At 39.5% G+C, this 21,463-nt stretch overlaps 1 protein-coding gene across 2 annotated transcripts in view; it reads right to left on the bottom strand.

Annotated features, from left to right (window-relative positions):
* jmjd1cb (jumonji domain containing 1Cb) overlaps positions 1–21,463 on the bottom strand; it is a 298,027-nt gene that overhangs the window by 239,298 nt on the left and 37,266 nt on the right. Inside the window, exon 2 of one of the 2 annotated variants that reach the window (XM_080205412.1) lies at positions 11,737–11,805. The exons of the other annotated variant lie outside the window; for it this stretch is intronic. Within the exon in view, the coding sequence (XP_080061538.1) occupies positions 11,737–11,805 (69 nt within the window). The remainder of the gene's footprint in view (positions 1–11,736; positions 11,806–21,463) is intronic. 2 annotated transcript variants of the gene reach the window in all.

Genomic DNA, 21,463 nt, shown 5'->3' with positions numbered 1-21,463 from the left:
TAAATGAGTAGGTTTTTAATCAGAGATTCAGCTTTACGCTTGTACGATGCAACATCTCTGACATAGTTTGAGGTCAGACTCTTTTAAAAAGTATGATGCACTTAATTTGCATTAAATGCAAAGGCTTTTATTCTAGAGAACATCTTAGGGCATTGCTCAATTTTAAGTCAGATATAGTCTTGTTATACAAGGAAAGAACTGCTATTTGTACCATGTGATGCATAATTCAACTAATTTTTAGCTGCCATAGAGTGTCAAGTATACAGAGGCTCAGGTCATTCAGAGTTCAACTGCAGTTTATTCAGGAAACTCTGTAGATAAGTATATTTGAAGTTAGAGGTTAGTACTCTTGGGTGTGATTGATGGTCATGGTAAGTCACAGAAAATGTTGCTTGACAATAATAGCTGTGTTATGCCACATAATGCAGAATTTATTATTTGGGACTCTGATTTATGAATGTGAAATTGCATTTTTATTATACACCATGGGATGTTAATCAGCATATTCAGGATTGGATACTAGGACTCTGTTCAGTTTTGCATAAGAACTGTAAATCAGTGGCTTTGATTACGATTTCAAAAACAAAATATTGGGGATGTCGAAAATCGAGTCGAAAGAAAACTCAAGTTAGGCAATATCGGTGCAAATGAAAAGTCATCAACCTGAAATACTATTTTTATTCTATCCACAGGTACAGCCCAACCCACTGAGCATTTCCAGCAATGAAGAGCATACAAAGCAATGGAAAATGGCCTGAGGTTCAATAGAGAAAATAATTTTGTGTGGTAGCTTAATATAATCAATTATATCAGATAATAGTGTTACATTATTCTCAGGTGTTTTTCATGTTTTAATCCCAAATAGGAGAAGGTGTGTGCCTCCACTGGGCCCTGGCTGATGGGACTTTGGCACATTTAAGAGATCAAATAGCTTCTTTTTGCAAATAAGTCTAATAAGATGTACTCAACAAAACAAAACAAGACCAGCAAACTAGCATTGTGGAAAGCCGATTATCAGCATACATGACAAAAGGATTTTCTCAACGCTGGATAAAACTGGATAAAGGGAGAAATTAGAAGACTCAACAGCAAGACCTGCAAGATCAATCATTGTCTACGAAGGACTCAGAAGACGACGACGACTCAATGAAGGGAGCCTGATCACTTCACACTGCAATGGGTAGTATTTAAGTCCAAGCCATGAGTCTTGTGATTCATTGTAACCAACAATCAGTACCCTAACAAGTAAAGGTAGAGCACTTCAGTGTTTATCAAGCGTTTTAAACATTAATAAAGAGTGATTTGTACAAAATATCCTGTGTTAATGTCTCTTCGTCCATTACGTCAGAATTGACACCGTCGAGGGTCAAAAAACCAACGAATACGAAAAGTGACAAAAGCACAAATAAAGGTTCCTGTAACAGCTGATATGAAAATACGTGGAATGTTACAAAGGTGGGCATACGTGGTCTTTGTGGATGAAATGGAGTTTGAAACTCTTGGGACACAACAAGGGGCCATGTGATTCAGCCAAAGGTGGTAGTCAGATGTGGAGGTGGGTTCATGGTTCATTGCTGTTCAGGCCAAGGATGATTACTTTATTTTTCCATGTTTAATTAGAGGAATCCGCTGTTTTGCTAAGACATTGGATAAGCAACCTGCAGCACAGACACAGTATAGTGAGACACTGAGTATCACTAATCCTCCCTGTACCAGTGGATGTTGACACCAATTGCAGCATGTAGATAAGAGGAGTTGGATCAATATTGTTCTTTGGGATTTCTTGCTGTGATAGCATATTAGAGGGTGAAGGAATTGACAAGAAATAGTACAGCCACTGTCAGAAAGGAAAGAGTAAGCCCAGTGAATTGGTAAGATCTTTACAAAGAGAATGGTGATAATGTGGAACCCATTCCAGTACTGTGTGGTACAATGAACAGCATAAATGCGTTTAAGTCAAAGCTAGGTAAGTTTGTGAAGAAAACAGGAATTAAGAATATGTTAATAGGACTGGATAAATAAACTGAATCCAAGGCTCATATGAAACATAAGGCTGTTGGATCGAAGGGCCTGATCCTTAGCTATAAATTTTATGGAACATCAAACAACCTTTAAACAGGCAGGGAAGTAAGACCAGCTTGAAAGCTGCACTGGGGTCCAGGAATATACAAAATGATAATACATCACAGTCATGGTGAATATTTGTGTCATGAACTAGAGCTGCTTCAGTACTATGGGAGAGGTAGGAAACTAGCTTGCAGAAATTCAATAAAGGAGTTCCAGGAGAAATGCCAGGCATCTTGCAGGCTGTGTTCTCAGCTCCCTACTATATTCTTTATACACCTACAACTGTGCGGCCAAACTCTCCTCCAATTCGATTTTCAAGTTTGCTGACGACACCACCATAGTGGGTCAGATCTCAAACAATGAGACAGAGTACAGGAATAAGACAGACAATCTGGTGAACTGGTGCAGCAACAATAATCTCTCCCTCAACGTCAAGAAAACGAAGGAGATTGCCATCGACTTCAGGAAGAGTAAAGGAAAAATGCCCCTGTCTATATTAACGGGGATGAAGTGGAAATGGTCGAGAGCTTCAAGTTTTTAGGTGTCCAGTTCACCAATACTATAGTTACAAAAGCCCACCAATGCCTCTACTTTTTCAGAAGACTAAGGAAATTTGGCACGTCAGCTAGGACTCTCACCAACTTTTACAGCATTTTTTCTGGTTCTATCACAGCTTGGTATGACTCCTGCTCCGCCCAAGAAACCAGAAACAATTGTGAATGTAGCCCAATCCATCTCACAAACCAGCCTCCCATCCTTCGACGCCTCGGCAAAGCAGCCAGCATAGTTAAAGACCACACGCAACCCAGACATTCTCTCTTCGACCTTCTTCTGTCAGGAAAAAAATACAAAAGTCTGAGGTGACGTACCAACCAACTCAAGAACAGCTTTTGCCCTGCTGCTGTCAGGCTTTTGAATGGACTTATCTTGCATTAAGTTGATCTTTCTCTACACCCTAGCTATGACTGTAATACTACATTCTGCACTCTCTCCTTTCCTTCTCGGTGAACAGTATGTTTTGTCTGTACGGCGCGCAAGAAACAATACTTTCAGTGAACGTTAATACATGTGACAATAAATCAAATCAAAATCAAAAGGTAACAAGAAACTTGGAGGATGTTGGAGTGGAAAGAGCAATTGGAAAGGTCAAGATCCAAAAGATCAAAGGTGGATTTCTGGAGAAAGGGGTGAAAATAACTTTTTCCTTTCAAACATGTATCTGGTTACAGCACCTAAAAGGCAGGGCAACCGGTTATAATATCAGTCATGTGAGGCTATGTAAACATATTGAATTGTCCAAAGTTTTGGGAGAAATAGGTTCAAATGAGCAGAAGTGGATCTGGGCAGGACACAGCATGGTCGGTTCAGGAAGGGTAAAAACTGGAAGCAGCTAACAGGGAATAAACTAGCTCTTCATGATTGTTGGAGGTGAAGAAGAAATCCTGGATGAATCATTTAATGTGGCTGGTAATAGGAAAAATAGTTTATCTTTTCCGCGAGGATGATCCAAGAGGAAAATAAATAAAGTATTTCTAATTATATGGCACATCGCGTGTGGCCAAACGGGTATTCAGCATGACACCAGCAAAGCCTGAAGAGCTGTCTCTGCATCAAGCTAAAGACTGTGGGAGCAACAAGGCTATGCAGAGGATGTGCAGTGAAGAACAGGCACAGGGGCTAACTGGACACTGGCTGTTATTATGCCTTGAACAGACAGTGACTGAACACAGAACCCATGTGTCTTGCTCCTGAGAGAAATCTGACCCCCTGAGAGGGGCACGAATGGAACATCCGTGACCAAAAGATAGTGATTGATTAATGTCTGTCCTGTGAGTACTGCATGAGCAGTGCCAGCAAGATCTGTAAAAGGTGAGAAAAAGACACATGGGGATGAACAACTACAAAAGCAGCAGCAAGACCATAAGTCTGGGACTCAGAGACATCAGAACAAAGTCCATTGGGAGGGAGTCTGACTATATCCAAGTCGTGAGGTTGGATAATTTGTGAACCTTTTGAATACCTCGTGTATAACGATGTTTTATACCTTGTGTATTTGAGTTCACGTGGTAGAGTTTGATACTTTTGTGGTAGCGTGGTAGAGTACAATAAAGGAAATTTGTTGTACAAGCATTCAAGAATTTGAGTGCCTTTGTCCACGGCATCAGTTGACCCGAGGTCAAGAGCAACACATGGGACATTCCAAAGTGCTTTCCAGCCAATGAAGTATTTGTCATCACTATTGTATGCAAATTTGCATACAAGATCTCAAACAGCAGCATAACAATCTGCTATAGGCATGTTTATTGTTGGATACAAGCTGGCCATGGCACCAGGATTTATTCAAATACAACTGCATGTGGAATCTTTACATCCAGCGGAGGGGACAGACATGAATTCATTTCAATATCTCAGTTGGACAACCGCACTTGCATTAGTGCAGAACTCCCACGGTGCTTAATCAAGTGTCAACCTAGGACATGGGCTGGCTTGTAGACCAAATGTCTAAGGGTAGCACCAATGTTTTTATTTAAGAATCAGAGAGGCAAAGTGCTCTGTAGTCAGCAGATTCCTATAAAAGACCAATAAGTGGTTGTCAGAGTCAATATAGGAACTAGCCCTAAGCTAACACAGACACTGAATTAGATCAGTACCCCTGATTGTCTAGCTGCACATCAATGACTGAGCTTCATGAACAAATTTTGTGTAAAAGGGAGCACGAGATGATTTACCATTAAGAATATTAACATGCTAACCATTTATGTTCACACTGTTGAACTAGATGTGTTACATATTTTACTAAGTCATAAGATATTGGCAAAACTTTCCTTGGAATTTGGGTTTAACAGCCAGATCATAGGCAACAGAAGTTCTACTTTTTGGAGATGTCTTTGGCTGTGCTACTTGGGCTCAGCATCAAAGTGAAAACACAAAAACAATGCTGCTTTGATGAGACTTTTTGACTGAAGATTTAACTAGTTACACGACAATAAAGCGAACAACAAAGACGCAAGAAAATTAACCAAAAACACACCCAAATCTTCAAGCACGTATTCCATATTGGATTCATTGTTTGATGCGATCCCTTCCCCCACCTCTCCAAATCAATCTCTTCAATCTTCTTGATGTCAAAACATCATTCTTCCTCTCCAACGCTTACCCCATGCGCACAAACCATTGCTCTTGTGTCTCACACCGCATTTTTTCAGCACCATTCAGCTCAATGTTCCGTACACTTTCTAGTTTCTGTCTCCATTCTCTGTCCCCTCACTCATGACATGTATTCCATAAATGAAAATACAACACAACTAGACGTGAATTCAATTCCACACATAGATCCGTGGTCTTTATTGTTGTGCGTGTTCAAATATTACAGATTCAGTGTCACTTAGTCGAGCGGTCTGAAGGAAATTAACACTTGCAGGAAAAAAATCCAGTTGACACTGAGCTTCTCTGTCAATTTGTTCACCAAATTCACTATTTTCTGGAAAGCTTGGCTCACCCCTTCCTGCAGGCTTAATGTTAATCTGTAACAAAGTTCACAGTGTTCCTACTGATGTTCCATATTGCGGAACTGAAACTGCAGTAGCCTATTTTGTTGCACTGCAGTCTGATTTATGTACCAAATATCCAGTTTCATCTGTGAAAGCCTGTCAAGATTTCAAGCAGAGGTTTTAAAAAGCTTCCATTTACGATTACAGAACTTCATGTGCACTTAGATAAATTGTTATTTTATTGTACTTAGAATTGATAACAGCTTCAGAAACGTTAATAAAAGCAAATAAATTACAAAAAACCTTTCACTAGCACTTAGCATTTCGGTTTGGCCTTAATGTGATAAGACTAAGAAAGTATCCAGTCAACTGGACATACTGTAATCGGGCAAACTCTCAAACATCTGTTGAAGGTCAAATTTCCACAACATGGGACCAATGAATGGAGCTACAGTCTTTTTTTTAATGAAGCAGTATTAAACAAAATTAAACAAAGAACCTTGTTACAAATTTGTGAGTAACTTTTGGTCTAAACATTTTATTTCTTCATTAATGTACCTTTTTCTCCAACAAGCAATTTCCTCTGTGATCCTGATTATATGAAATTCCCAACCCAAATATTCAAACTACACAATTTCACACTTAATATTCACTTGAGTTAATAGGCTGTCAATTCTAAACAAGTCATTTGAATTAAAATGATTGAATGGAATTAGCTCCTATAATTATCCTGATACTCAGCTTTAATTCTGTTGCCATCAATCTCACATCCTGCAACTGCTACTTACTGTCCAAAACAAGTCAAGACTACCAAGGTAATAAAATCAGTAACAAAATAATCCCTATTAACTCCTCCCAAAAATGTCCACAATCTACCACCTCCTCTCATCTGCTTTCTTAATCCAACAGTGACTCTGTGCAGCCTAACCATGGAGTTGAGCATCACTTCCTATCCATATTCGAAATTTTTTTCCATATTATCCTTATTTTACCTGATCACAACTGAAACACTGATCCATATAACATTCTTCATCAGACATAAAACTGCTGAATGCTATCACTTACCAATCAGCTTTCACCAACACAAATTCAGCCAAAACTCTGCCATTTGTGTCATTTCACCCCAATTATCAGTCACCTATAATCTTTTGTTTGCAGAAACTCCTCCTGGCTACCTATGCTCCAATTTAAGATTCAAAATCTCTGTCCTTCAATCTAAATAACTACATTACTATCCCTACAGCTGCAACTTCCTCTTGCCCAACTTCCCAAATCAAGTGTTATTTTGACTTGGGCTTATGATAAAACCTCTTCCTCTGCTCCATCAATGTAAAGACCTCAAGCTATTATTGTCAGGCATGCCTAGTTTCTATCCCTAAAACCATCAGCCTTGCCCACTCTCTCCATCTTCAGAATCTTCCTCACAATCACTTTGTATCAAGCCATCTTTGATCATTCCCAAAACAATCCTTGTTCAACACTCATCCTTTCCATCAGTGAAGAAGTATTTTGTAACGTCTTGCCATGTTAATACTTTACAAATGTAAAATAATTCAATTAAGTTGAATTATACCCAGTCAAACTATTGCTTTCAAATGAATATACTGTCCTCGGAAATATTCAAATCAGGTAATATGACAACGAGTCAAATATTTTCAGCACACATCCAACTGACATCAAACAGCAGGCATTTTATATGATCTTTACTCAGGTTGGGTGTTACTACGTTGATGATCTTTCCTTAATGAATGAATGAAGCACGCACCCATAAAAGGGTGCTCCATCTAGTGGCCTGCTTTGAATCAGTGATACTCTCCAATCCATATCAAGAAAAATCGAATGAAAGGGAGTATTTGGTTCATAAGGTCTTTTAAAGATGAATCGACATCATTATTAAGGTGTTTTCTCAGCTTAATATACTGTGTTATTCTTCATAGTTAACCACGACATGAACTGGAATACATTACATCTGATATGTTTGAAGATGACTAAACAGTCCAATTTGAGCACAAAAAGATATGTTGCAGGTTGGACACAAATGTATTGGTATCAAAGTAGTATTTGAGAATCTGGACTTAAAGCTCATCTTTTCTGTTGGACTCTGTTCATAGGTGATACTTTTGTTGATAAGACCAGAATTCTGCTTGGAGGGACTGTGTGGCCAAAACTGGAACAATATAGCTAGGGTGGAAGGCCAACTACACAATAAGATAGTCTTTGTCCATGGGATAGCAATTAGAACACTTCGTACCAACCATGATTTGTCTGCTAATTCATGTTGATTCTGACTTGCGTCAAAGTAAACGTTAAGAAAAGTGAAATCGTACGATAACATTTTCATTACAGGATTTTTCAGCAAATTTTGGTTTATGAACCCCACAAAGAATCATGCTAACACTTGCAGTAAATTGTGCATGTCACACAAACATACAGTATATTAATACTACCTCCTTACAATACTCCATTGTTCCAAATCAAATTGAATCAGTAAAATTATCAAACTTTAAACACAATTTATAAATTGAATATCATAAATTCTAACCATAGGTGAATATTTAAGTTCTCAGTGAGTTAAAGTTGAAGTAAAATTTCACAATCCGTACAGGCCATTCAACCTATTGAAACTACACCACAACAATTCCACCAGGCCTTATTCCTGTAACGCACTGCTAGGCCCCCTGACAACAATGGTCAATTTAGCCTGGTCAATCAACCTGCACATCTTTGGCGTGTGGGAGGAAACTGAAACACCCAGCTGTGGATCAAGCTAGGTGAAAGATAGGGACACATGCACATGTGATCCTTCTCTCTCTCTCCCCCTAACCCCCCCCATCCTGCCACCGATCCCCTGTCCCCCATCGCATCCCCTCAGAACTGGCAGTACATGCTCTTCAGGTCCCTTTTCTTGTTACCACTGCATAGTTTGAAGACCACTGCCCGTCTTAGGAAAACTCATGAAGGAACAGGGGTGAAAGTTTTTGCAGAGAATTGCTAGGGACCCAACACTTGCATGATTCTGGAATGTTTCTGCGGACTAAGTTCCATTAATTTGCTCATTTTTTGCTGATTATTCTATGTTTCTTCTTTATTAGTTCTGTCTCCTATCAAATATTAAGATTCTGTCCAATGGTCACTCAACGTGTTTTTTTTGCCAGTTTTTGACAGCATAAACATTATGGGAATGACTAATGGATAGTGGTTTAGTATACATACTAAGAAATAACATGTTAATTGTTCATCTGCAACACAGTACTCCAGGTACTTCTGTGTAAAAGTTAAGTTTCCGGGCGTGGAGGAGTGTGAGCTTGCTATGGAAGCTGAGTTCTACTTGTATTCGATACACTATTAAGGAGCATGCACACTACAACAACTGCATCATCAAGTTCCTTTGTGTTTGAACCACAAATAGAAACTTACGTTAAAAATGTTACATTTCAAATATTTCTACAGACAATAGCTATCCCTTCACTGCAATTTTAACCATTTTTGGGAGTTTTTTTGAATCACAAATCTTTGGTCGAAAGACATGACGTTCATAGCAAAACTCTGGTTCCAACAAAACTACTGTTGCAAAAAAAATGTAAAATACCATAGTCTATAACAAACCTCAAAAAATAATTTCAGAAACAGTAATGAGGCACCGTAAATATGTTTAAGTCATTACTGTATATTATTTATTGTTCTCACTATGTTATGATGATGGGAAAGTTCTACTTGAAGATATTGGACTTAAGAAAGACTTGCATCTTCTTGCAAATGAAGTGCTGTTTCTTGTAATTTATTTATATTTACTTACTATTGGACTCAATTATTTCTATTGCAGATTAATGTCGATGGACACAAACCCCAAAAATGGCTGAGAACGTAGTTCGCTATCAACACGAACGGCTGCAGGATGTTTCAATGGAACTCCCTCCTGTGTTTCCAGACAAAGCACTTCTAAAAGTATCCAAAAACTGATCGACTATCTCCGGTTACAACAAAAGGAACATAATGACGATCTCATGCGAAAGACCCTGGGTGCGATTGCTTCCATGGACTTGAGTCCAGTTGGAATGCACAAAGAAGGGGATCACACAATGACGGAGTGTGATACAATACTGGAAGCAGTGCACCAGCAAAAGGGAAATAACCATCTCTTGTAGGAATATCTAAAAATTCTGAGTGTGGAAGTCAACCAGTTCGGAAAAAAAGCCAAAATCTAATAAATCACGGAACGCCTGAATTGAAGGAACAACGACTCACCCGCAGAAGCCAACTACACTGGAATTAGCACAATTGTCTAGGGCACACACATCATCAATTACTCCTTGCAAATGAAGTGCTGTTCCTCATAATTATTTCTATTCCAGATTAATGTAGATGCAGGTTTTACCATTTGTCCTTCCCTTTTCAGTAGTTAATGAACCTGCTCCATCTTGACTCAGGAAAGCCTAGTTAAATTGGCTATGGCGGGTTGAAAAAAAAAATAGGGAGCCAGTCAACCCTCCTCACCCAAGTTTGTAATTATTTGTTGTTAACCTGAAGAAAAGCTTCCCAAGGGCCTTTTACGAAGCCACTTGACATTCGATGACATTACCATCATTGAATCCGCCACTGTCAACACCCCGGGGTTACTATTGACCAAAAACTGAACTGGACTAGACATATAAATACGATGGTTACAAAAGCAGTTCAACTAGGAATTCTGCAGTGAGTAACTCACTTTCTAACTCCCCAAAGCCTGTCCACCATCTACAAGGCACAAGTCAGTTGTGTGATGGAATACTCTCCACTTGCCTGAATGAGTGCAGCACCAACAACACCCAAGCAGCTTGACATCATCCAGGACAAAGCAGCCTACTCGATTGCTGCCCCTTCTATAAACATTCAATCCCTCCACCACTGACAAACAGTGGCAGCCACGTGCACCATCCACAATTTGCACTACAGGAACTAAGTGCTTCTTAGGAAGCACTTTCCAAACCCACAACCACTACCATCGAAGAGGACAAGCGCAGCAGATACATGGGAACATCACCACCTGTTCCACTCCAAGTCCTCACTTGGAAACGTATCGCTATTCCTTCACTGTGGCCGAGTCAAAATCTTGAACCTCCCTCCCAAACAGTACTGTGGGAGTACCTATACCTCAGGGACTGCAGAGGTTCAAAACAGCAGCTCACCACCATCTTCTGAAGGGCAACTAGGAATGGGTAATAAAATGCTGGCTGAGTCAGTGACATCCATATCGCACAAATTAATATTTTAAAATAATCAGAAAGAAATGGATGCTGAATATGATCGAAGAGATGGGTTTTCAGGGGATCTTAAAGGAAGTGCATAAGCCAAATTTAAATCGTAAGAAACAAGAGCAACAGGTCATTGAGTCCATCATGCCAGCTCTGTTATTCTTTATGATCATGACTGATCTTACCATGACCTTCACTCCACTTTCCAGTGTTTCCCAAGTCCTCCACCCCCTTGTAACTGAAAAATGTCAAAGTCAGCCTTGAATGTATTCAGTGACTCAGCCTCCACTGCTTAAGTAGAGAATTACAAAGATTAATGGGGGACAGAGGGCCTAGTTTGCTCAGTCAATTTATCCCCTCTTGTGGGTGGGTAGTGGCTATTGGTGACTGGATGAGTCTGCCTTTCTCACTCTTGCTGCCACACACCAACACAGACACACATGCACCCATACCCATGTATATTGACCCTCCAACATTCTGGTCATTTTTATTCCTTACTTTTTTTACTCAATTCATTACTGCATCATTATTTTACATTGGTTCAGCAAATGTTCCTTTATTTAAAATATCAACTTTTTCTGAAATTCAATTTATTGTTTTGCCAAATATTATTGTTCTGAAATTTGCTCATCAGACCTTGGCTAAGAAAAATATAAAGAGGTGGCCCCCAGAGCAATGATGTTTGACAATCCTGGCCTAAAAGAAGTGGATCCCTGCAGATTCAGGAGTATGGAAGGAGTTCTGAGAAGGCTAGTCTGGGTACTTAAAATAATGCTGCTAAAGTTGGACTTGGTTATATTTCTAACTTTTTCAGAGTAACTATTAGTGTAAAACTGGCAGAACCATCCAAAGTTAGCGATTTAAATTGCTCTGTCAGATGGTTCCCAGCGCAGTACAATTGTCCAGGGTAATTAGCACTTCTGGACAATTGCCACATACACCCTTACCTGAAAACGGTGCATCTTGGGGTACCCCCCAAATCTGACGCTGGGGACCCAGGAAGTTACAGGCAATATCTAGGAATAAAGATTGGAAGGAGTGAATTCATTATCCAAAGAGAAGTAGTGACCACAGTGTAGGTATACAGTATATGTTTTTGTACATTTATTGAACTCTCCCCAGCATCAGATTTTGGTTTGTTGGTAGCTGCACTCCTTCAAATCTAACATGTGTCCAGAAAACAAATCTTCCAACCAATGGTATTTCTTATTGGAAATAGAATTCCAATTCTAGGCAAATTTTGACTTCAATAGTCATGCACAAAATAATTTTGCTTTTTTAAGCAAAAGTAAAATTAGTAGACACAACATGGTACACCAGATAACTGACATACAATTTTACCAATGAAGCACAGAAAATTTCCCCAGAGAAATTTTGACATATTGTTGGTACTCCAATATTTTAATCTCTAATCTTATGAAATATTTTCAGATATAAAACTGAATTAAGCCAATGTTATGAAATAAAGGTGTTTTTCCAGCAGGAAATAGTTCACCGCAAAATGCAATATGAATGTACACTAACTGCACAAAGTATCAATATCTTCAGAAGTATTTATAATTAAATGAAGCCAAATGAAACCCAATATCACAATAAAGAGACAAAAGCAAATTACTGCGGATGCTGGAATCCGAAACCAAAAGAGAAAATGCTGGAAAATCTCAGCAGGTCTGGCAGCATCTGTAAGGAGAGAAAAGAGCTGACATTTCGAGTCCAGGTGACACTTTGTCAAAGCCTTGGTCAGGCAAAGGGTCAACTTTGACAGTCATCTGGACTCGAAACATCAGCTTTCTCTCCTTACAGTTGCTGCCAGGCCTGCTGAGATTTTCCAGCATTTTCTCCTTTTGTTACAACGAGATAGTTATTGCTGTTCAATTAATAAAACTTGTTGATACAATAGTGTACACTTGTATTTGTACACGTCAGAGAATAGTGAAAAATGTACTGGCAGAGAAACAGCATGGGGAGGTGATGCATGTGTAAGTGGGGGAAGATGCAACAGGAGGCAAAGAAGAATGGAATGGTGGACGCAGATGCAACGGCATGGGAGTGATGGAAATTGGTCTGGGGACAGCATAGGATGTTATGAGTTGAATGAGAGGAATGACATCAATATGGTGTCTTGGGAATGGCATGGTACGTGGATCTGAAGTACTGTTACAATAAAGATATTAATTTCTCTGCATATGTTTTGTGGGTCTCTACTTTCATTTGGGCCATCACAATTCTTAACTCAGCATTTGTGAAATTACTTTTCAGTAGAAAAGGAAAAGTACCAAAATATAATAACAGCAGACAAATGGGGGGAACATACTTATCCCACAAAAGAGATTTAAGTCTTGCTTATTAATTCACATAACTCCATTGTGGATTTTCCTTTACTTCCATCAGAGAAGCAACAAATAAAATTGAAAATATGTTGTCTCACTGAACTGCTGGAAATGTTAAAAATATATCGAACAACTCCTCATTAACTTTTGCAAGTGTCAACTGCAACCATGCCATGTTTCTCACCATGGATGGTCCTTGCATGCTGGTTCAACAGTTGTAGAAGACAAATGGTTAAGATCACAAAACTGGAGTAGAGTTCAGCAAAAAAATGTCACTGTGCAACCATTCCCTATCTGAAGTGGGTGACAGGGTTGTTAGCATTGCTGCCTCACAGCGCCAACGGCCCAGGTTCAATTCCTACCTCAGCTGACTGTGTGGTGTTCGCTCCAGGTGCTCTGGTTTCCTCCCACAGTCTAATGATGTGCAGGTTAGGTGGATTAATGATGGTAAATGTGTGGGGTTACGAGGGTGGTGATGGGTAAGTCAGTGCAGACTCAGTAGGCGAATGGCCTCCTTCTGCACTGCAAGGATTCTATAGTTCTAAAGCAAATATATCAACTATGAATAAAAATGCATGCACAACATCCTATTCAAGAGAAAAATGAGAGAGAATGGTGACTACCCAAATCGACTAGAGATCCAATAAGATCACTTGATAGATGATAAAACCAGACCAAAGCTCTATTCAGAACACATACCTTGCTGGCAGTAACATAGCATGTATAATATTAATTAGTATATCTTCTATTATTGTGCTGTTTAATTAGATTTGAAATGCAGCACAATTAAGATGACAGGTTAATGTGCTCAGTAGAATTGACTTCTCCCATATTGAGATGAGTCATATTTTAGGGTTTCAATTTTATAATTGCTGTTCTTGATTACTGACATTGGTACCTTGGTTAATCTAACCGTTCCACATTTCATGTAGGTAAAGTGTATTCAAGTCCAAGAAAGTGGTTTTGTGGTTGACAGTTTTGAGAGAGCAGGCAGTGCTAAAGCAGTGGGAGAAGCAAATGTTTGGTACGGTGTGCAAACATGGGGTGGGGAATTCTGAGAATGGTGGATTAGAAGTACGAAAACTATAGAAAAGGCGATATTAGGGGTGACAGTGATACAAAAATCACCTTCAAGAGATATCTGTGGGTGCAAGACTACTAGAGGATGATTCCCAGGTGTGACAAGGTGAGACAGTGCATTTAGGGCTTGAAGGCTCTACAAGTAGATAAATATTAGAAAGGAAAAAACTGCAGCACAGTGGAGAAAGAATAAAAAGGAGTGCCGACAACTGGACAGCTCTTCAAAAGAACAGTCTTGATAGGCTGAATGGCCTTCTCTGTGCTGTGCACTTCTATCATTTTAAGTATAGTGTAAGAAATCTGAATGCAATTCCATAGAACCATAGAAAAGTTACAGGTCAGAAAGTGGCCAGTCTGTCATGCCTGCGCTGACTAACTTACATTTATGGAGCACCTGTAACAAAGTAAAACATCCCAAGACACTTCGCGGGATGTTAAATTAAAATTTGGTATGAAGCCAACAAGTCAATTGATCAAAAACTTGGTAAAACAAGTGATTTTTATGAAACATATCAGGAGAGGCAGAGACATCAATAGGCTAAGGGAGAAAATTCTGCACTTCTGGTGAAGATGGACGAAGGCATGAGTATGGGGCTTTGCTCAAAGGGATGTATGTAGTTGGAAAGGGGTTAAAGGAGAAAATTAAAAAAGAGTGCATGCCTTCACAAATACCGTCCCTGCTCCAAAAAGATTTGAGGACAGGATTTCACTGGCAAACATGTCTAATTCATCGTGAAAGCAGCATGTGCTTAAAGCAATTTAGGACTGAGACAAGCAATTTGGATATACTGCTCCCAAACTAAATAAAGGCTAATGTACTATTCCAGGCTTCTGTTTTCTTTTTTCACTCAGATTAATGCATACAAATAGAAACACAAGACAATTTACATAGTTTTAAAACTACAAGATCACAAATTGATTCATATTTTTAACTTATTGAAAATCTGTCATCTGTAGGCATATCCCGTCAACACAATTTGACATTGTCAAGTTTTGTCACAAAATTTATATCAATATTTTTTATTAAAAATTCTTATATCAACACTTATAGGTGGTTTTACCCATTTCTATGATTACATTATATAGCCATTGGGTTCTCACAAATTGCTCAAAATGCCTTCTGGAAAATATTTTCTGTCATTTGTTTTTCTTCACAAAACTGAAATAAGCATTTAAACAGAAGTTATATAATCAAAAATTACATTTCACAATAATATGATTGTGCACGAATGTGTATGGATGTGTGGGTGTGCATATGCAAAAGAAAATAAATTACAATGTACTAATCAGATCCACTGCAGCTTTTGTTAATGTTTTATAACATCCAGAAGTTTAAGCTGAAGGAAAGAAAGATTAAGGTCAGGGAGTAAGAGAGAGAAGGCAAGATAATCTTTCAGTTGTCAAAACAAAATATCAGTTTAAATGCCACCAATTATTTCATCCATGTTTTGCTCAAATGGTGAATGCTAATCCTTTACATCGTAAAGAGAGATTCTGCTCTCTAAATGCAAGGAAGTCTAAGAAGGCCGTGTGGTAACATCTGTAATCAGTGCAGTTTCCCTTCCTGCTTGGCATGTTCCACTGCTATGAGAAAAAGCAGCAGAATGCAGAGACACACTGTCTAAGTGCTACATTTATCAGGGATCAGAGGCGCCGACTAGCCCCACACCTGATTATATCCACCTTTCCATATCAAAAGGCCTTAATGACGAGATTCAAAACTCACCTCTCCATTATATTTCAAAGGCTGCAGTTCTCTCTAGAAAAAAGGTTGAGTTAAATTTGCTGGCAGCCATCTCCAACCATCTGCTGAAAAGAATGGCTTTCAACTAAACAAGATCCATCCATTGCCAAATGAACCCCTCAATCATGCTCCCTTTTTGGCAACTTACAGTCTTGCTTCCCACACCTTTTTCTCAATAGGTTCTCAGTGACGTATTCTTGATCCCTCCTCCATGTAAATGCAGCGGTTCACCCCCGTGATCCATAAACGTTGGACCAGTGTCCAAATGTATCTGCTTAGCACAGATCTACTTCTCTGGATTCAGTTCTGTCATCTGGCTGCAAATTCAATATTTGCTGCTGGGTGAATTGTAATTTCTTACAGGCATTCATTGGCAAGGCTGAAGACAGAATTCTTCTGCCACACAATCAACTCATCATCTCCTGCTAAACTCAGTTGTTCAAAACAACACGGACCGGTTTCACTTAGATGAATTTTCAAATCAATCTTTTCTGCATCACAAAGATCGCCTGCTTGCATCGCTGCCCTGACATCAGACATTCAGCCATTTAAATCCACATGCATGCCTTTCACCACCATACGTTACTACTTAACTGGTTTTTTGGTTACCTCCATGTCTATTGAAAGTACCAACGGTCACAGTAAAACCCAGAAACCACTGGAGAAATTGAATTTTCTCCTGGTGAAGGCAGATTCCTGCACAGGCTCAATACAGCACCGGAGCAGAACTGGGAAGCTAATAGCACCCTCAAGTAGAGTCCTGAAGCTCTACAAGGAAGAACAGAAGGTAGAGGAATCTACAGGCTCAAGCTGTGACAATTTAAGTAGCAAAGTCATGGCAATTGACTTCATAGATAGTGTAATACAGAACAAAAGAGTCTCAAGGACACGGAGAAATCATGTACAAGGGAGGTTTTAGTTGCTCAAATAAGTACAGTGAAAAAATTGAAACAGGATCTGGGACTGGACAATATGCTCAGTACAAATCGCTTTAAACTTACGGATTAAACAAACTTGCATCAACTATTTGGAGCACAGGATCCTGACCAATTTGTGGGGAATAGGGCAACCGGGGGGTGGGACATGCAAAGAATGGCTGCTGACTGTTCAGAGAAATTCTACAGAGCCATCAGCCTGGTGGCCTTCTTTCAGATTTCATCCTTCAAGGTACCTCCTAAAACCCTCTTTGCAATCAAAAGCTTTTTTCGGTGAGCTATCAACCTATTTTTCCCCCCCAAACTCAACAGCTAGGTTTTCTAGAAATTGATTTTGGTGTGAATGCATATTCTACGCTTTTGCTGTTGTTGCTTGTTCCTCCCCTCCATAAGCCAAGTTTATAGGCAATGACACCTCAACTATCCTAAAATCTTTGAGTCTAATATTGCAATAAGCCAAATTATTTGCACAAAATGGCTGCTTTAGCCAATTCAGCTGCCATAGCTCTACATTTCCCCCTTATCCAAGAGAATTCCCTGCAGAAAGTGCTGGGGACCTGTCTTGAATATTTAATAAGGCATACCAAGGAAAATTGGTCTGGATTTCCATCGTGTCTAGTGATAGTTGGAAGGCACATCTACTGCTGTTTCAGTAGTCAAGTGGCTAAAAGTGAAAATCTATTTTAGCTTTTTCTTATAGACCATGATAAATTCCCTCCTCTCAACATACAGACATCACATTGAAATAATGAGTTTCTAAAGTTTATTAGTGTCACAAGTAGGCTTACATTAACACTGCAATGAAGTTACTGTGAAAATCCCCTGGTCACCACACTCCAGTGCCTATTCGGGTACACTGAGGGAGAATTTAGCATGGCCAATGCACCTAATGGGTGGTGAGGATACATGGTTTAATACTCACCCAAGTGGCCATTATTCATGCAAAAATGTCCACAAAAATTAATGTCCAAGAGGAATGGTTAGGTAAGAATGGTTAGGTAAAAATGCCATCCAATTTTTTCCTACCATTTAACCTACTGGGGGTTCAGACTGAGCTTTGTGCAATTACCAGCCAACATCAGTCAATTCAGCACAGACCAGAGACTGAGCCTGGGATCTTCCTTGCTTGAATGGCTGCTAACTAACCACTAAGCTGCTGAGCAAGTCAGAGAGTTGGGCGTAATTTTAATAGTGCTACTACGTTTACCAGATATGCAAGTTTCACTGATTTAACTGTCATTTCCAAAGCAGTCATGAGCTTCAAGCAGTGAAGAAATCTGACAGATCTAACATTAAATTTGACAATGTGGCAATTGCAGTTGCAGATATGCAATTCTACCTTCTTCAGTCAGATTTTAAGACTTGAAAGAATGGAAACCTAGGAACACGAGATTCCATGATTTTGCCATTGGGCTCAGGCTTCTGGTATTTCCATGTGGCTGGTGGTCCTGTTTCTTTCCTCCATGATTCTGTGTACATGAAATTCAATCACAGAATTGTAAGAGCACAGGGGGCCATTTGGCACATAACATTATGGGATTTTATGGCCTTGCTTGAGTGAGACCAGAAATTCCCATCTGAGATCAACCTGATTCCCACCTGATTTCTGATGTCAGACCCTTGCCCACTCAAATTCCACGGTGGGCAAGGTGGGAGTATTCCGGCACATGTCGGCACTGTGTCTCCAAATGAGCAACTCACCGGAGTACCATTCCCCTGCTTTCCCCCACAAACCTGCATGTTTCCTTTCCAGTTAACAGTCTAATTTGCTTTTGAATGCTTCAGTTGAAACTGCCTTTCACCACACACTCAACAGAACATTCCAGACCCTATCATCACTGCATGAGAAAGCTTTTCCATCATCATTTTTGCTTTGTTTACCAACTACTTTAAAATTGTACCCTCTCATTTAATCCTTAATACTTTCTCCCCATCTTCTCGATCCAAACCGCTCATGATCTTGAATACCTCTCAATCTCCTCTCGAAAGCACAGTCCCAACGTGCCGAATTTGTCTATGTAGCTGAAGTTCCTCATCCTTCGAACCAATCTCTAATGCACCGATCACAGTTCACAATACACTAGATGATGCCGAATTAGACAAGTTCAACATAACTTCCTTATCTTGTACTCAACGTCCCCATTAATAAAATCCAGGATACCGTACACTGTATTAAATGCTCTCTCCTTCAACGATCGATTATACCCAGATCCAACTCTCTCGCACCCTGCTTCATAATTTATATTGTCTCTCCATTTTCTCCTACCAAAATAAATCGAAACATAGAAAATAGAAGGCCATTTGGCCCTTCGAGCCTGCTCTACCATTCATTTTCATGGCCGATCAAATTCAATTTCCTGATCCCGCCTTCCTGCCATATTCCTTTAGAACTATGTTTAATTTCTTCTTGAAATCACACAACGTTATGGCTTCAACTACTTTCTGTATAGAAACATAGAGAATCACTTAACATTTATCTGCACTGAACGTCATCTGCCACCTGCCCATCATTCTGCCAAATTATCGATGTCCTTCTGAAGTTCTAAAATAGCCTTCTCACATTTCACAATGCTTCCATTCAATTTTGAAGCTGTGCCCAGCACACTCAGGTTTAAGTCATTATATAAGCTGAGTTCCAATACTGATCCCTAGGTTCCTTCACTATAAAACTTAAGGCCGAAAAACATATATTAACAACCATTCTGTTCATTTTCACTCAGCTAATTCCGTACCTATGTTCCTATTGTCCCTTTCATTCCATGAGCTATAACTTTGCTCCCAAGTCCTCTGCATGGCATTTTATCAACCACATCAACAGTATTGCTTTCATTAACTCAGTTACCTCTTTAAATAACTCCCGATAGTAAAACACAACTGGCTTTTAAGAAATCCATGTCAGCTTTCCTTAATTAATCCACATTTGCCCACTTGATTCAGTTTGTCCCAAATTATTGTTTGCAGAAGCTTCCCCACTGAAGTTAAATTGGTGGTTTATTCTTGCTGGGCTTATCCTTACACCTGTGTTTTAATAAGGGCGTAATGTTTAGAGTGTTCCAATTTTCAGGGATCACCCCAGAGTCTAAGGAAGACTGATAAATTAAGGTCAGAGGCTGTGCAATTTCAATTTTTGCATCCCACATTATCCTTGAGTGTATGTCATTTGGTCCTCGTCAACTTGAAATCACAGACAATCTATCCAATACCATTCAATTTTAATCCTTCTAGTGTCTGATTTACCTATTTTATCATTTCAGCAGTACATTCTACCTCATTAAAGACGGATGCAAAGTATCATTTAATAACAACTAATTTCCTCTGCCACAATGTGCAAATCCCCCTTTAGTCCCTAGTTAGCCACACTTTTACCACACTTTTACTATTTATGTGCCAAAAGATACAAATTCCCTTCAATGTTAGCTGCCAGTCTCTTCTCATTCTCTCTCACTGCTTCTCTGCCTCCCCTGAACCTTCTATATTCAGCTTGGTTTTAAATTGTATTTTCTACTCGACAACCGTCATAAGTACACTTTTTCTTCTACACCTTATTTGCCATCTCCTTTGTCATGCAGTGTGTTCTGGATTCATTTGCTCCATCTTTTCATTTGGAGGCAATGTACCCTGACTATCTCTTCTTTCAAGGTAGACCACTGATCAGCTGCTCCTTTTCCTGCCAACCTTTAACTCCAATTTATTTAGCCCAGATCTAATTTTACCCCATTAAACCTGAGCTTCCCCCAGTTAATCTGGATTATTCTTTTCTATCATCAGCCTAAACCAGTGTTACAATGATCACTGTCTCCGAAATGTTATTCAACTGACACTTCATCTTGCCCCACCTCATTTCCAAGAACTTGGTATGGCTGTGCCCCCTTTCTCATTGGACAAGAAAAATACTGTTGTCAAACATTTTTCTTTAACACACTATCGGGACTCTTAAAAACAACACAACAGTACAACAATTTATTTTTCCATTTTTCCTATTATTAATACAACACCAATCACCCCCACCCCAAACTCTCTTCCAACTCCCTCCCCTGACCCATATTATCTCAAATTAGACTATAATGTAGTATAAACAGGGCCTAGTTTTAAGGCTGATAAAATTGGATATCCTAAATTAAAGAATTGGGCATATTGAAATCAAATACATTCAAACCTCAGACAGGCCAAATGTACAATACATAAACATGTCTGGGCCTGATTCATCAATCACCCATCAAAGGTCGTTGCACCCTATTGATACTTAGCAGGAGATCATTGCACCCCATTGAAACGCACCAGCCTATTGTTGGAACCCCAGATCGGGCCAGACTTTCTGTCACCGAGAGTTCCTGCAGTTGGCTTAATCTGATAACAGGTTACATTAAGCAACAATATGGAGATGGACACCTGGGGGTGGACCCTGGTGTCCTGTCAGGCAGAAATCAAGAAACCCACTGGGTATTGGAACCCCCTCCTGAGACCTCATTGGCCAGAAGCCAGAGATGTTTCTGGAAAGGCAAGCAGGCAGGGGATAAAGGAACACATTTTCAGACACCAGCAGCGAAGACGTGATGAAGGAGGCAACCCTTGACCATTCGAAGAC

Source organism: Carcharhinus amblyrhynchos, chromosome 17 (assembly GCF_965287045.1).
Source record: "Carcharhinus amblyrhynchos chromosome 17, sCarAmb.v2.hapA, whole genome shotgun sequence".
Lineage (NCBI taxonomy): Eukaryota > Metazoa > Chordata > Chondrichthyes > Carcharhiniformes > Carcharhinidae > Carcharhinus > Carcharhinus amblyrhynchos.
Note: the sequence above shows the minus strand (reverse complement) of the source record. Positions and strands in the feature narration are given on the sequence as shown.